The 14,063-nt window shown below is 34.0% G+C and overlaps 2 protein-coding genes across 4 annotated transcripts; one reads left to right on the plus strand and one right to left on the minus strand.

Annotated features, from left to right (window-relative positions):
- The first annotated feature begins 82 nt into the window (after positions 1 to 82).
- On the plus strand, positions 83 to 9,902 carry LOC113399290 (DDB1- and CUL4-associated factor 10). Of its 3 annotated transcripts, none has more exons than XM_064217953.1 (11): positions 83 to 551; positions 1,338 to 1,451; positions 2,917 to 3,286; positions 3,906 to 4,061; positions 5,237 to 5,296; positions 6,038 to 6,234; positions 6,685 to 6,769; positions 7,236 to 7,318; positions 7,739 to 7,947; positions 8,189 to 8,336; positions 9,027 to 9,902. In XM_064217953.1, exons 1-11 carry the CDS (start codon positions 325 to 327, stop codon positions 9,091 to 9,093), a joined length of 1,716 nt encoding a protein of 571 aa, XP_064074023.1. In that variant the 5' UTR covers positions 83 to 324; the 3' UTR covers positions 9,094 to 9,902. The 3 variants fall into 3 exon arrangements, with proteins under 3 accessions (XP_064074023.1, XP_064074022.1, XP_064074024.1); XM_064217952.1 differs by having other exon boundaries at positions 85 to 551; positions 7,780 to 7,947; XM_064217954.1 differs by lacking the exons at positions 6,685 to 6,769; positions 7,236 to 7,318 and having other exon boundaries at positions 86 to 551; positions 7,780 to 7,947.
- On the minus strand, positions 9,793 to 11,835 carry LOC113399448 (electron transfer flavoprotein subunit beta). The gene is made up of 6 exons (XM_026638590.2): positions 11,616 to 11,835; positions 11,223 to 11,381; positions 10,911 to 11,069; positions 10,728 to 10,808; positions 10,164 to 10,304; positions 9,793 to 10,081 (listed from the first exon to the last, which is right to left on the minus strand). Exons 1-6 carry the CDS (start codon positions 11,664 to 11,666, stop codon positions 9,911 to 9,913), a joined length of 762 nt encoding a protein of 253 aa, XP_026494375.1. The 5' UTR covers positions 11,667 to 11,835; the 3' UTR covers positions 9,793 to 9,910.
- Positions 11,836 to 14,063: the final 2,228 nt, after the last annotated feature.

Genomic DNA, 14,063 nt, shown 5'->3' on the forward strand with positions numbered 1-14,063 from the left:
TTTCTTGAATCTGTATTTCGAACCATAGATAAAAAATGCTAATACTATTGAAGTAAAAGATAAACATGAAGAAAGTATATCTGTCAGCTGTTATCGCATCTGACAACTGCTATTTAAAGCCTTAAAGCATCTGCTGCAGTCTGTGGTTTATGTTCTACATTTTGTGCTACCTGCATTGATTATTTTTACAATTATATTAATGCGGAAAAAACATTGCAGGTCTAAATTTTGAGAGACGTATTAGTTATATGTATATTTGAGTGATATGTTTTGTACTTAAATATTAAGATAGCGTGAAATCGGTGTCGTTGGTAAATTATCAAAATGGGTACTAAAACCATAAGAGATAGTTCCTTCATGGCGAAGTATTCAGCGTACAGCCCTTATCGGCTACTTCGCCGAGAAAGTGGATTTGAAAATCCGGTGGGAGCAAGCGACGCAATGGCGCGCAGTCTGTATTGTGGTATGAAGCCTATAGCTTCATGGGACTGTGAACAGGCGAATGCTCTTCCTACCGGTGGCGTATTCAACCTTGAATTCTCCCCGGAAGGGTAAGTAAATTTAAAGTCAACCTTGATTTAGGTTTAATTGACATTCTATTTATATAACAACAAGACAATATATAATTGACATGACCATTATTTGTATTATATCAAAGAAGTTATTAGAGATAATGAATAAACATTATACTGGCAAAACAAAAGAAACTTCATTAAATATAAACTTATATCAAGCTTATATCAACTGAACTTATAATGGATTAATTAAAAAATATCCTTTTATCTGAATAAATTAACTAAATTATTAACAATTTCTTATCAATTATTTATAAATAACATTGTTATCATTTCATAGTAATAATTATTAAACTCACTTCCATTGTGTCTACTTTAGCAATAGTTTTATAAATCATATTTATTTTATTGACACTGATTAATAAGTATAAAGTAAAGTATATATTAAATGCATAATTTGCTTAGGGTCTTTGAAAGGGATTTTGAATACGGCCATATGTCTTTGATTCTGTTTTACAAGTAATAAATCTGCTATTATTGTATGGCAAGCTTTAAAAAATCTATATTTTAAGTTTCAATAACAAAAATTGTATTTCCCTCTTTTATATCTTAAATACATGCAATAGTTCATGATTAGTTTCCGATGTTTTGGTTACAGCTAGTGCTTGTACTTGTTGTTTATCTTTATTACATCCTCTAATTGTAAAGTTATATTTATTTTTATAAGCCATAATTATAAACATATGTACGTGATGATTATTAAACCATCTATAATTATTTTTTGTTTAATTATAACTTTATATAAAATATTCTCTTTATCAGTTCTCTTCTAGTTGCAGCGTGTGAGAAGAAATCAATACAGATTTTTGATCCGTTAACACATCAGAGAATTCACTCGGTAAATGGAGCGCATTCGGACTGTGTTAATTGTGTTAAGTGAGTTATAGTTTTAATTTATAATAATACAAAAAACATCAAATCACATTGTCATGTTTACATTCAGATATTATACACTAAGACCTTTTCCGAAACATGCTTTATCTTCTGGTATAAGTTATCTGTGTTGTGTTAAGTCATTCGATTTGGCATTCCAAAAAATATTACTCCTCATTTGTTTGTAAGTATATCTTGTCATGACAAATCATTTTAAAACAATTTTATTAAAATCAAGAATAAAAAAACTTTTATAGTAATTAATAAATGAGCTTGGTAGAATGTTGTTGTGATATATTGAATAAGTGTAATTTTATGATATTGATTTAATTAATTTCTCATTGTAAATGTTTGCTAACAATGACCTAAAAACTGACAAAAAAGTCACTACTTAAAAGTTAGCAGTAATATCCACTTAGGCTTTATGCTCTCATAATGTATTTAAACAAATTTAAATAGTTTAGGCACATTACAACAACAACACAAGTAAATTATAACACAGTTAATGGATCAATTAAAATTATTTGCCACATGGTATTCTTCCTTCTTAGGGTTTGAGTCCTGGAGCTTAAAATTGCTGGCCTTATAGCCACTAGACCAATGAGGTCGTCAATATAACATAAAAATTATAACTATAAAAATAATTTAACATTTTGGACAATTTTTTACAATGCTATAAGAATAATTAAATTAATTAACTTACATTTCTACAAGTATTGTTCGAAAGGTAATTTATTTAACAAGGTTTTATATCAATTCACTTAAAGCCTCGTTAAACAACCACTACACATGCACAAGCTAACTAATTCCATACATTATTCAATGGAAAAGGCCACTTGCAAACCATTATAGCCTAATGTATAACCCTGAGCTTAAACTGTTTTAGGTCGTTTCATTTTGCTGTTTGCGCACTTATACACTATAAAACTGATAAATAGTGGACCAGTTTTAGTTGATAATGACCGCCATGAATGAAAATCGAACTAATATTATGAATACAAAATTAAATTAGTCTGTTTTTTATTAAATTTAAATAGTTACAAATTAGCCTTCATATGGTTTGTGTTCACTGCCGTCCATTCGATTTGATAAGAAATATTAACCATCCCTTACATCTTCAATGCGCCATTAATCTAGGGAACAAAGATTTTATGTCTCTTGGGTCTGTAGTTACGCTGGGTAACTCGCGCTTTGAATCGGAACAACGATTCTTAGTATTGATGTTTGGCGGTCTTATGACGTACCCAGAGGGGCTTGTACAAATGTCTACCACCTAGAAGTGTCGCACTGTTGTTACCGTATCACGACTCAACTTAAACGATCATAATAAATTTGACATAGACTTATATTGGGGTCCAGATAAGATTTTTGTCACGATATTGCGAGAGAACCTAATGAATGCAGATGCAGAATTGCGAGTAAAACCTAGTATACATATTGTATTTGTAATAACGATATAACTTTTCAGATTCCTCGACGGTAGAATGTTCGCAACGTGCTCAGATGACACCACCATAGCGTTGTGGGATGTAAGAAATTTAAAGAAAAAAATTCGCTCTCTCTTAGGACATTCGAACTGGGTAAAAAACATCGAGTTTTCAGTCAAAGACAAATTACTCGTGACATCCGGATTGGACGGCAGCATATATACATGGGATATAAATTCCTACACAGAATTTAATCTCGTATACCAAAGAGTATTCCATGCGTCCGGCTTGATGAGGTGTAGGCTCTCGCCGGACGCGAGACAGATGGTCATGTGTACTACCGGGGGATTGCTTGTCATTATTCATGATTTGAACTTGTCAACATTGGCTCAACACTTACATGGATTTAAAGTAAGTATAACAAAATTAAACGTTTTTTAAATCAAAAATTATATATTAGGAAATTTCATTAGCAAAATATCACATTAGCAAAAGTCATTAAAAAAAAATTAAATGTTTTCATCAGGCTGGTTACTATTGAAATAAATTTTAAGTTCAATGATACGATACTTACCTATTTAATGTACTAGCTACCCGTCCCGACTTCACTCGTGTACGATACCCTTATCGTACACACGTATACAAAACTTTTACATAGAAAAATAAGCTTAAAAACAGAAATTCTTGTATTTTCCAACGAAAAAAAATAAATTGAAATTTATGAATAATACATATTTACGTCTGTCAATGTCATATCTATGTATTACAATATATAACTTCCCCTTGGATCTCCTCTGTTAATTGATGATAACCGCATCAAAATACGTTACGTATTGTGACTAGAAGCGACTGTTTTATACTAGGTATATATTATAAAAATATATTCAAGGAAGCATAGCTCTTTAGTTGCATCAAATTAACAAAATATATTAAAAAATAATAATAAAAAGAATACAGTTCATGATCAATTTTAAATTTAGAATGAGTTTTTTTTTTATATAAAATATATACAATATGTAATATCTTCCAGCCAAATCTATACAGACTGATGCAAATGAGCCAACAGTTGATACCAATCGCGGCAATGTACGATCACTTGTTTGACCTTAAGCGTACAGAAAATAGGGTCGAGTTCGTATCAGATTTTCCTGATGGCAACGATGCTGAGGTCGTCAGTGCACTGCAGGTAAATAATGAATGTTTTGATTGAAATGAAGAAATATCGCTTTAGTTGCCCGTTTTCTAAACAAGTAGAGTAAAAATATGTTGATTTTTTTTTTTTAAGAACAATCTTTTATATATTTTATTACTATAGAGTATCAGTCGAGTGGAACTTTATTTATAATTGTATATAGAAGATAAAAATGCACCAAGTGGGTATTATGTATGCAGTATTCGTTGATTTTCATGCACAATAATTCGTTTCATTTTATCAATATAACTATGTAAAACTGTTTAAAAATAGTTACTCTATTTCTTTTGCCGGCTCTTCTTGGTAGAATCTACATTCCGAACCGGTGAGCGGCGGAAGCTTTACATTTAATTCAATACTGTAACATGAAATGAGATGACATTATTAAAGTGACTAGTGTTTAATACGCCTATTTGAATTAAGAATATTTTTATTTTTAATAACTTGCAACATTTAAGTCATACATAATAAGAAATGAAAATAAATAAAATATATACATTTTTAAAAGGAGATACCAAGCCAGTCGATTTGATTCGTGTAGCTTCCTGCGGTGATTCGTGTATCTCTTAGTTCTGATGATGGTACCAACACTGATTAAGTCAAGCTTGTATGGCTCAATGGTATACAGGGAACCCACAAAGACGAAAATTCGTAAATTCCATCTTAAGGATTTAGTCTATTATAGGGTCCCAGAGTTAGTCTTAACCGAAATGGCAAATTTGTAATCAGTAGAGCTCTAAACTCACAGTAAAATACGATCGTGAAATGTCAGAAAATGATTGTGACATTCGTTGTAATAACAGTTAAAGGGTGCACGTGAAAACGTAGCTTATAAGAGAGATACGAAATAAGTACTTGCAAGATCTAGATTATCTTTATAGATATACAGTCATTATTAATTTAATTATTGGCGCGCATAAATATTGGTGACGCTGACACTTACTAGATGACTAAGTGTGCGTGAGATTGTTTAAGAACAAAAACAGCAAAAGAATAAAAATTAAATTTTATTTCATAATGCATGACGATAATTGAACATGGATGTGCGCGTCTTGGCCTTTGAATAGATCTATAGCACTGTAGGAATCACTTTATACTTTTAAAAGGCGTTCCTCTAATATATATTTATAGATTGTATATAATATGTCTTTTTTAATATATTTTTACAGATCCATCCGCAGGGTTGGTGTGCGTTAAGTAGGAATATAAGTCACGATGACAGATCTGAGGTATGTATTTTTGTTAAGCGATCTTTATATAGTATAATTTGATATATAGTATGTTTCTAATGTTGGTGTCAATAGTCAATTTCAAAGGCAGGAGCAGTAAAAATAAATAAACCACTTTGACCTTGAATTGACTTGACATCATTGATCGAGATCGAAATAGTCTGTGGTATTCTTAGAAATGCCTTTTTTAAAGTTATGTTACAGTAGATATAATATAAATATTTATGAATTAGCACAGTGCTGCGCGATATAATATATCAAACGATAGCTGTGCGTAGTGCATAATAAGTTAGAGCTAAAAGTAAATATGGAATATGTAAATCTAAGGTTTGTTTATTCTTTACGACTCCTGCCAATGGAATTTATTACATTTAGGTGTGTTCTATTTCGTTTATATTTTAAGTTTGTTGTATAAGCGAAAATTTTAAGTAAAATCGAAGGTAGAACGGTATAGTCGAAAAGAGAGAAAAGCTAACCTTCGGTCCATTTTAAGAAATTTTGATGAAGAACTTACGTCGATGTTTTAGGGGGATGTTTGGTCGACGTTTAATCGACCAGTAACTGTCAACCAGTGCAAGTATTTCGAATGGACGGTGTGGTAATACACCATTCGACATTAACTGTTCCATTCCGTACTGGGAGCACCCAGTGACTTTTATTATGCTTAATATACTATTGTAAAATTAGTTATATTTTCAATTTCGTGAAATAAAGTTTTTATCCACCTGTGCGCGTGCGCAGTGGTCGTGCATCCATGACATCCAGGCGGGCGCGCACGCGGGCGCCGAGCCGGCGGACAAGAGCACGCGCTCGCGCTCGCCGCCGCGCCGGCCCGCGCCGCGCCGCCGCGCCCGCCCCCGCGCGCGCCCCTACCGCCAGCCGCGCCCCATGGCCGCCGTGCCGCCCGCGCTGCCCGCCTCCGTGGCGCCCGCCCGCCCGTGAGTCTCCTCGTATTTATTTATTTTCAAACTCATAAGGACGTTATACGGCATGTCACCTATCACGCTGATCTTGCTTCCTACACTTGATCCCTTGCCTTCCATGTTGAAATACTTTGACATTTTAGCGCAGTTTATTCCTCCTTTCTTGGATACTTCCTCCTCGCGACGCACAGAATGGGCAATATAAATTACGTAATATAATAAAGTCGATGCCTTTTAATATAATGAGATAATTATAAGCGCCTCTCGCCGCCCCGTTGCCCTCGATCGCATTGGAAAGTTAACCATTTAGAAGAATGATTATATGACACGTGTTTTATATCCATATCCAAGTCGATTCATCCCCACTTAGCAATCGCTCCTTTGCAGATACAAAGTTAGTCGTATGAATGTTCGCTTTCGAACAATATTTCGAAATAAATAATTAAAACGTGAATATCGCGTCAGATCGACCGACAGTACAAGACGGGAGCGCGACCGGGACGAGGAGGCGGAGCCCGAGGCCGGGCCCAGCGCGCCCCGACTCGCGCCGGTGAGTTGATGAAACTGTTCATGTGAGCGCACTACGGCAGGGCCGGACTAGACCATAGACTACAAGCATCGCGTACTTTTGAGGCCGGGTTTGAGACGAAAATGTAATTAAACCTCAAATGTTCGCATCATCATTATGCTTGACTTGAACGTTTAATTAAATTAATAATAATAAAATAGACACCGTAGTCTATATTCATTTAGTAAAAATTTTTTAACATAAATATGTAAGAAATTGTTGAAGTTAAAAAACGGAGCCAACACGTTCCTGAGCTGACTCTCGAAACCCAATATTTAATATTCGTTTACTAGCCGGCCCTGGATTCTATGATTTGTTGATTGCTGATATCTTTTGTATATTTCAGTTTCGGGGTAAAAAGAAGGAGATTTAAAAACATAGCCTGAAATATTTAACGATATATCTTTACTTGTATGATTAGCGTGAAGAGGTATCTGTTTCTGTCCAGGGCCTGTCGAGTATTCAGAATGACGTGTGGGAGGCGTCTATTACTATCAAACAACATCGAATGCTCCAAGAGATGTACAGCAGGTAACGCAACACAGACAAGTTAGTGCATGACAGTGAATAGTAACGAGATCATTAATTACTTAGACAATTAATTAATTAATCGGATAAATTCGCTATAATTTTGTTCCACTCGCTCACATTAACAGGTTTCATCGATTCAGCGGTTAGCGATCGATCGTCTCCCGTTCCGTTCAGTTTAATGAGTGAGCTTTATACGGGCTCGTCTCGTTGGCAGTGGTTGCTCTACCGCCAAACATTAATGCTTTAGATCGCGATGTTGTGGTTCGACGAGGGACTCATCCAATGCAGGCACAAGGGACATAACATCTGATCCCAAGATCGACGGCGTATCGACGGTATAAGGAGTGGTTAAAAGTGGAGTGGCGAAGATGGCCGGTCGCTCGTCCGCCTTCGTAGAATAATTTAAAAAATACATTGTAGTGATTGTGTCGGCGGCCAGTACAGTAGTGAGTGTCGCGCAGAGGTCAGGTGGGGCGCAACTTCAACATGCAGCGCATCATGGGCATCAACACGGGCATCGCTCCGCCGGGCGTGCTGCGCGCGCGCTCGCTGCGGGCCGCGCCCGCGCGCCTGCTGCCGCGCCTCAGCGCCACGCCCGCCCTGCCCGCCCGCGCTCCCCCAGATGACAGGCGAGACCATTGATTACATTCGTCTTAAAACTCTAATTATACTTTTGTCTAAAAATGTCTTAAGCCTAGAGAATTAAGCTTCATATCTTAGCTATGCAAAACAAATTCCTAAATCATTTCATTTTTACCAATTGTTATTTACTCCTTAAACACATTTCAATGAATTCATTGTAATTGATGTGAAGTTTTCGATTACATAATGTAACGTAGGACGTAAATTAATAATTCATGCCATGTGCAGCACGTTACCGTCGACGTCCGGCCAGACCCCGCGACGCGAGAGCTCTAGTTCGTGCGAAGACGAAGAGACGCCGCACTACATACGACAGAACCGCGACCGCCTGCTCTACTACGTCGAGGAGACCAACGAGGGGAAGGGTTTCATTAAGGTATCCCACCGCCGTCCGTTACCACAGTCAGATACTCTGCGATTATTCATCCGTTTAAAATGGCATTTAAAAAAGTAATTATATTCCACATGAGCAAAATCAGTTCATGCTTATTTAATTTCACTGAAAATTAAAGAATGCGTAAAATAAACTGTAAGATCAGCATAAACGTAGAGTAATGATTTCGAACAGAATAATAAAATAATAAAAAGTTATGAAATCAATTTATCGCTCACGCCTACGAAGGCGATACACCAATTTTAATGTCCCTAAATATCAAAAAATCTTTATAGCAAAAAACGAAAATTATATTTTATATTACCGTCATGGGTGTTTCATAACACTGCAAACATTCTGCAGCGTTGGCCCGACGCCAACCTTCTCGTGTTGTTTATGCTTCTTTGTTTTGTTAAGTTTCCTCGCCATCTTGTCAGTTGCTAATTTGTTAATTAAAGATCCAAATCCTATCACAGGCTGCAACATATAGAGGGTTATAAATAAACATTCGCCGTTATATAATATGATTTGTAGATTAATTTAGTCCGTCCGTTTTCAAGTTTTAAATAATTATCATCTCTTGACTATTATAATCTTATTACTTTTCCTTTCCGAGCGTGGACTAAAATTCGTGAACAATACAAAAAGTATTTTTATCACACTATGTATAATAGAATTGAAATGTTTTAACAGGAACTTTGTTTTTCTGCCGATGGGCGGCTGGTGTGCTCGCCGTTCGGTCGCGGTATGCGTCTGTTAGCCCTCAACGACCGCTGCGCAGAGCTGTCCCACTGCGTACAAGACTTCGACGGACCCACTCAAATGGTAGACGTCGGACAAAGCCTCGGGATACATCAGGACCTCGTCGTCAGCTCCAAATTCAGTCCCAGACATCATCTTCTCGTCACCGGCTGTCTCGAGGGGAAAATAGTTTGGTACGAGCCTTACAGTGGCGAATCGTGTTACTAGTTACTTAATTTAATTTTTTATATGAGAACCCTCATTCCTCAGACTGTATATTTCAACTTTTTGTGTTCATTAAGTATTTTATAGTGTAGAGATTGGACAGTGTCGACATGTAATCATGTATCCGTGTGTGATTCTGAGAATAACTTATGTGAACTTGTGCAGGTTATTGAACATAGCTGAAAGCAGGCTTTTGGTATAAATATTTTGTTGTAAGTGTCTTTAACAATTTTACATTCGGATGAGTAAAAATGGATAAAATAAAATTTGTGTATTTTTTAAATGATTCAGTTCATCAATCATAACATGTATTATTGTATAAATAAAGATGCATGTTTTCAATAAATAACAAAATGACTACAAACACTCATCTTAATGTAAAACTGTGTAGATATTGCTATGTAAGTAGAGTACTGAAAATTTAAAATTATTCTAGACTATTTGTAAAAAATAATGATAATTCATGAATTGAATAAAACGAAAATAAAATGTCTTTGTAACTTGACAAAATATATTTAACAAATATATAGATCTACATTCAAAAAACCATGTACAAAATGACTTTACATTACTAGACAGAGAAATAAACAGGATAGTAGTTTACTGTTGTTTTAAATGTGACCTCCTTCCTTTAGTTTAGCGACAAGGGTGTCTACATCGGGTATGATGGAGCCAGCCTGCCTCACTGGAGGATCTTCTACACTGATAACTTTGATTCTAGCGGCTAAGTCAACTCCAAGGTCCTTAGCACTAACTTTCTTCATTGGCTTCTTCTTAGCTTTCTGTAAATAAAAAGAAGTAATTATTATAAAAATCAGTTTCAAGAGTAGAAGACAATTCAAATTACAAGGTAACATTATTTACCATGATATTAGGCAGTGTTGCGTATCTCGGTTCATTCAACCTAAGATCGGCACTGATTACAGCTGGCATTTTAGTTTTGACTGTTTCTAAACCACCATCAATTTCACGGGTCACTGTCAATCCAGCATCTGACTTTTCTATCTGTAAATAATTATCAAGATAATGTGAATCCTTTTCAGGCAAAACTATCTATATATCAAGGGAATATATATACAAAAAAAAATACATTTTCTGTATCATAATAATTTTGTATGAAATATGGATTTATAAAAAACAAATGTTACTTATTTTTAAAACAAAAAAATCTTAAATACAATATGTATTTCAATAACATTATCTTTCAATATAAACATGAGTTATCTAATTTATTTTTTAGGTTATTTAACAAAACTTATTATCACAAGGTTATCTAAACACAAATCAAACAGAAGAGATAATTCAGCTATTCTTATTAGATTTTTTTCCTATTTACTTATTTAAAAGGAAAATTAAATGCTAATTTTTACTGGTTACATATTAAATTTTTTCTATAGAAATAAAAATAATTATAGAATTATATGATACCTTGGATGCAAATGTACCCTGAGGCCAGTCAAGAAGGGCTGCCGTCATTTGTGCTGTTTGGTTGGAGTCGTCATCAATGGCCTAAGAGATATAATACGATTAATATAATCCTAAAAAATAATATTCATCATAATTTATACTATCATAACAAAAGGCTATGATATATGAAACTCTTTAACTTACTTGTTTCCCAACTATAATTAAGTCTGCCTTCTCATCTTGTGAGAGTTTGGCTAATATTTTAGCAACATGTAGAGGTTGCAAAGTTTCATACTCAGGTCCTGAAATTTCTACATGTATAGCCCTATCAGCTCCCATTGCTAATGCTGTTCTAAGCGTTTCCTGCAGTACATAATAATAATTATTTTAATTATATAATATTAATACCATCATTTAACAGTTGTCATATACATGTTGTACACATTATGTTGAGATTAATAAATATTAAATATGTTGTTATAGAGATGTATTAGCGATAAATTAATGTTTAAGTACTTGAGACTGTGCTGGGCCGCAAGACACTGCAATGACTTCACTAGCCAATTTCTTTTCCTTCATCCTTACAGCCTCCTCCACTGCAATCTCATCGAATGGATTCATCGAGTGCTTGACGCCATCGGTTACCACCCCAGATTTGTCTGGTTTCACACGTATCTAAAAATATTATTATTCTAATTAAATTGAATTTAACACAAGTAATAAACCACATAAACATAAAGGCAAATTTTCAGGTCAAGTTTCAATGTCATGGTATAAGTTGTATTTATTTCATTTTAAAATAATTGTCTTAATTAAAAAGTTGTATCTTTAGGTTTTATTTTAAATTAAATATATATTAATATAATATAGGAATAATAAGTATAACCTTTGAACCCTTATTAAACTTACCTTAACCGCATAATCAATAACTCTCTTAACACCAACTAGTACACGAGACATTTTATTTTTAAGATTAAAAACTAAACTTAATTATTCTTAATAATTAATTAATAAAAACAAAAACTTGTAATCCACAGTACGAAGTCCAGTCCAGCTACATATAAACTGGGTTGCCAGTTACGGAGGTACTAATAAATTTACCAATACTAAAAAAGTAAAAACCTAAATATTTAAAATATTTATTTTTAAAGCAACCCGATTGAAACATAAATAAATAAATGAATAAAAATAGCAAATTTTATACCATCTATGTTAAAATAATTTTAAGTAAAAGTATAATTATTATATTACGATTGATGTGTATAAATAAATATCGACGTGTGTTTATGCAGTCGCCTCTGTGACAGACTTTTTTTAATATAATATATAAAATAAATTTTTGAGCATTTTGCATTGCATTAGATCCAGAAAATATATTTCCATTTTTTATTTGGTCTTCTTTTTTTCCTTTACTACACTTTACTATAAACGATTTTTGAATCGTTATTAATACCACTACTCCAACAAGAAGAAACGGCAAGAAACTCGCATAGTTGCTCTTTTGAAATTAACTAGATTTACAATGACTTTAGTATTCAGAATTATTGTTATTATTCAGGCTGCGTTGGAAGCTAAAATCCGATCATTATATCTTATGAGTAATCTTTTAATGAGTAATAAAATTAATTGATCAATTTTATCTTACTAAGCTTTTTTAATTTATTAAATGAGGGTAAAGGGTTATTTTTATTTCGAGTATTAATAGTATGTGTAGCAGATTTTATGGAATACTTATGCATACTTTTCCTTAAAAAACAGTATATTATCATAAATTTAAACTATACAAGGCACAAATTCGGCCTCACGTATAGTCCTGTTCTCAACTCTGGGTGGGAGCTCCCGATTATCAATTTTTATTATTTGTAATATTTACCCTATTCAACGCAGGCGGCTCGAATTATTGATGATCACGCCCTTTCCTATCTGCTTGATCCTCCGGCTTTGCGTAGAGATTTTGGATCACTTGTTGTTTTGGACTGACTGGACTTGTTTGGATTAACCCTAGCTTAAAACCTGCTGAATTTCACCTTCGGACATCGCGTCAGAATTTGAAGTTACATCCGCACCATCTAGGTGTCCGAAAATCCACAACAGCGCATGCATGCAGCAATGCATCTGAAAATAGATTCGAATACCGCCGAAAAAATATTTCCGAGGGGGTTCCCTGTCTGACTCATATTTGTATGGGAAATGCGTATGCCTATACATTATAAGCGTACTTTGGTGTAACATTATTTATTATATTTATGTATTTTAGGTCGACGTCTTGTTGTATTACGTGTCGCCTTTCGAAACATAAAGAATCAAATGCTTACGTGTAGTCCACAAAACACATTCCAGTCACGCAAAGATTCTTGCCAAAGTTAAAGGAATAGCACATGGATTCAAAGTAGTAGACTTTTGTCTCGGAAAATGTACCACGATGTAAAAAACACTATTCTAACATAATGCCATCATTGGGCATTTAATAAATTTATTTATAATAAGACAAAAAAACATTTTATTATGATTATTTATTGTACGCTTACTTATTGGTTTTCTTTAATTATCAATTCTTACATAAGTAACAACGTACTAAGTTCAAGCGTCCCTTTTCGGCTATTTTTATGCGTATATCTTTTTTTATTATTCTATTGTTCTTTATTTGCAATTTATGCAAACCCTTTATTAGCAACACTGACAACGTACTCATACCCACTCGTCCCTTTGCCTCCGGTCCAAAACACCGCTGACGACGTGACTTGCGAGGTAAATGACGACCTTCCCAGTTCCCATTTAAATATTTGTGTCGCGGTTCGAAAAACTATCTTGAAGTACGTACTCACATCAACAGAACCATTTCACACAAACGTTAATTAAGTATAAACTTTGTTTGTAGATCATGAAATATCGATTGAATGATATGGGAGTTACACAAGGTTACATTTTAGACCCTTTTCTATTTCTGATATACATTAATCCCTATTTCTATGTTTACAATGTGCATTGGTAGGTGCAATGCATTATTACTTTTAAATTTGTCAAAAAAATAAATCATTATGACTTATGACATTATTATTACACAAAGCAATATAATATGATACAAACATATTTTATAGTAGACATACATTTACTTATAAGTATTTCGGCGCTATTTTGTTAAATAAAATTATGCAGGCGCTGTTGATTTACATCCAATATATAATAGTTGTTGCAATATACAACAAATTGTTTAGATAATATTCGACCGTAGAATATTAATGTTAGAGATACCTCATTTTATTTAGAAATTTCTTTAAACGCGAAGATTACTTGGTGATATAACTTTGTGTAAGCCCACCTGGGTAGGTATCATCCGATATTCTACCGCCAAATAGC

The sequence above is a fragment of the Vanessa tameamea genome, chromosome 19 (assembly GCF_037043105.1).
Source record: "Vanessa tameamea isolate UH-Manoa-2023 chromosome 19, ilVanTame1 primary haplotype, whole genome shotgun sequence".
Lineage (NCBI taxonomy): Eukaryota > Metazoa > Arthropoda > Insecta > Lepidoptera > Nymphalidae > Vanessa > Vanessa tameamea.

Excerpts from the sequence above, each read along its gene's own strand:
- LOC113399290 (XM_064217952.1), top strand. The coding sequence starts at position 325 with ATGGGTACTAAAACCATAAGAGATAGTTCCTTCATGGCGAAGTATTCA. Across the intron at positions 6,770-7,235 it reads GCGCGCCCCGACTCGCGCCG|GGCCTGTCGAGTATTCAGAA; the intron begins GTGAGTTGATGA and ends GTTTCTGTCCAG. Across the intron at positions 7,948-8,188 it reads CGCGCTCCCCCAGATGACAG|CACGTTACCGTCGACGTCCG; the intron begins GCGAGACCATTG and ends TGCCATGTGCAG.
- LOC113399448 (XM_026638590.2), bottom strand. The coding sequence starts at position 11,666 with ATGTCTCGTGTACTAGTTGGTGTTAAGAGAGTTATTGATTATGCGGTT. Across the intron at positions 11,382-11,615 it reads TTATTGATTATGCGGTTAAG|ATACGTGTGAAACCAGACAA; the intron begins GTAAGTTTAATA and ends TAATATTTTTAG. Across the intron at positions 11,070-11,222 it reads GCGGCCCAGCACAGTCTCAA|GAAACGCTTAGAACAGCATT; the intron begins GTACTTAAACAT and ends TATGTACTGCAG.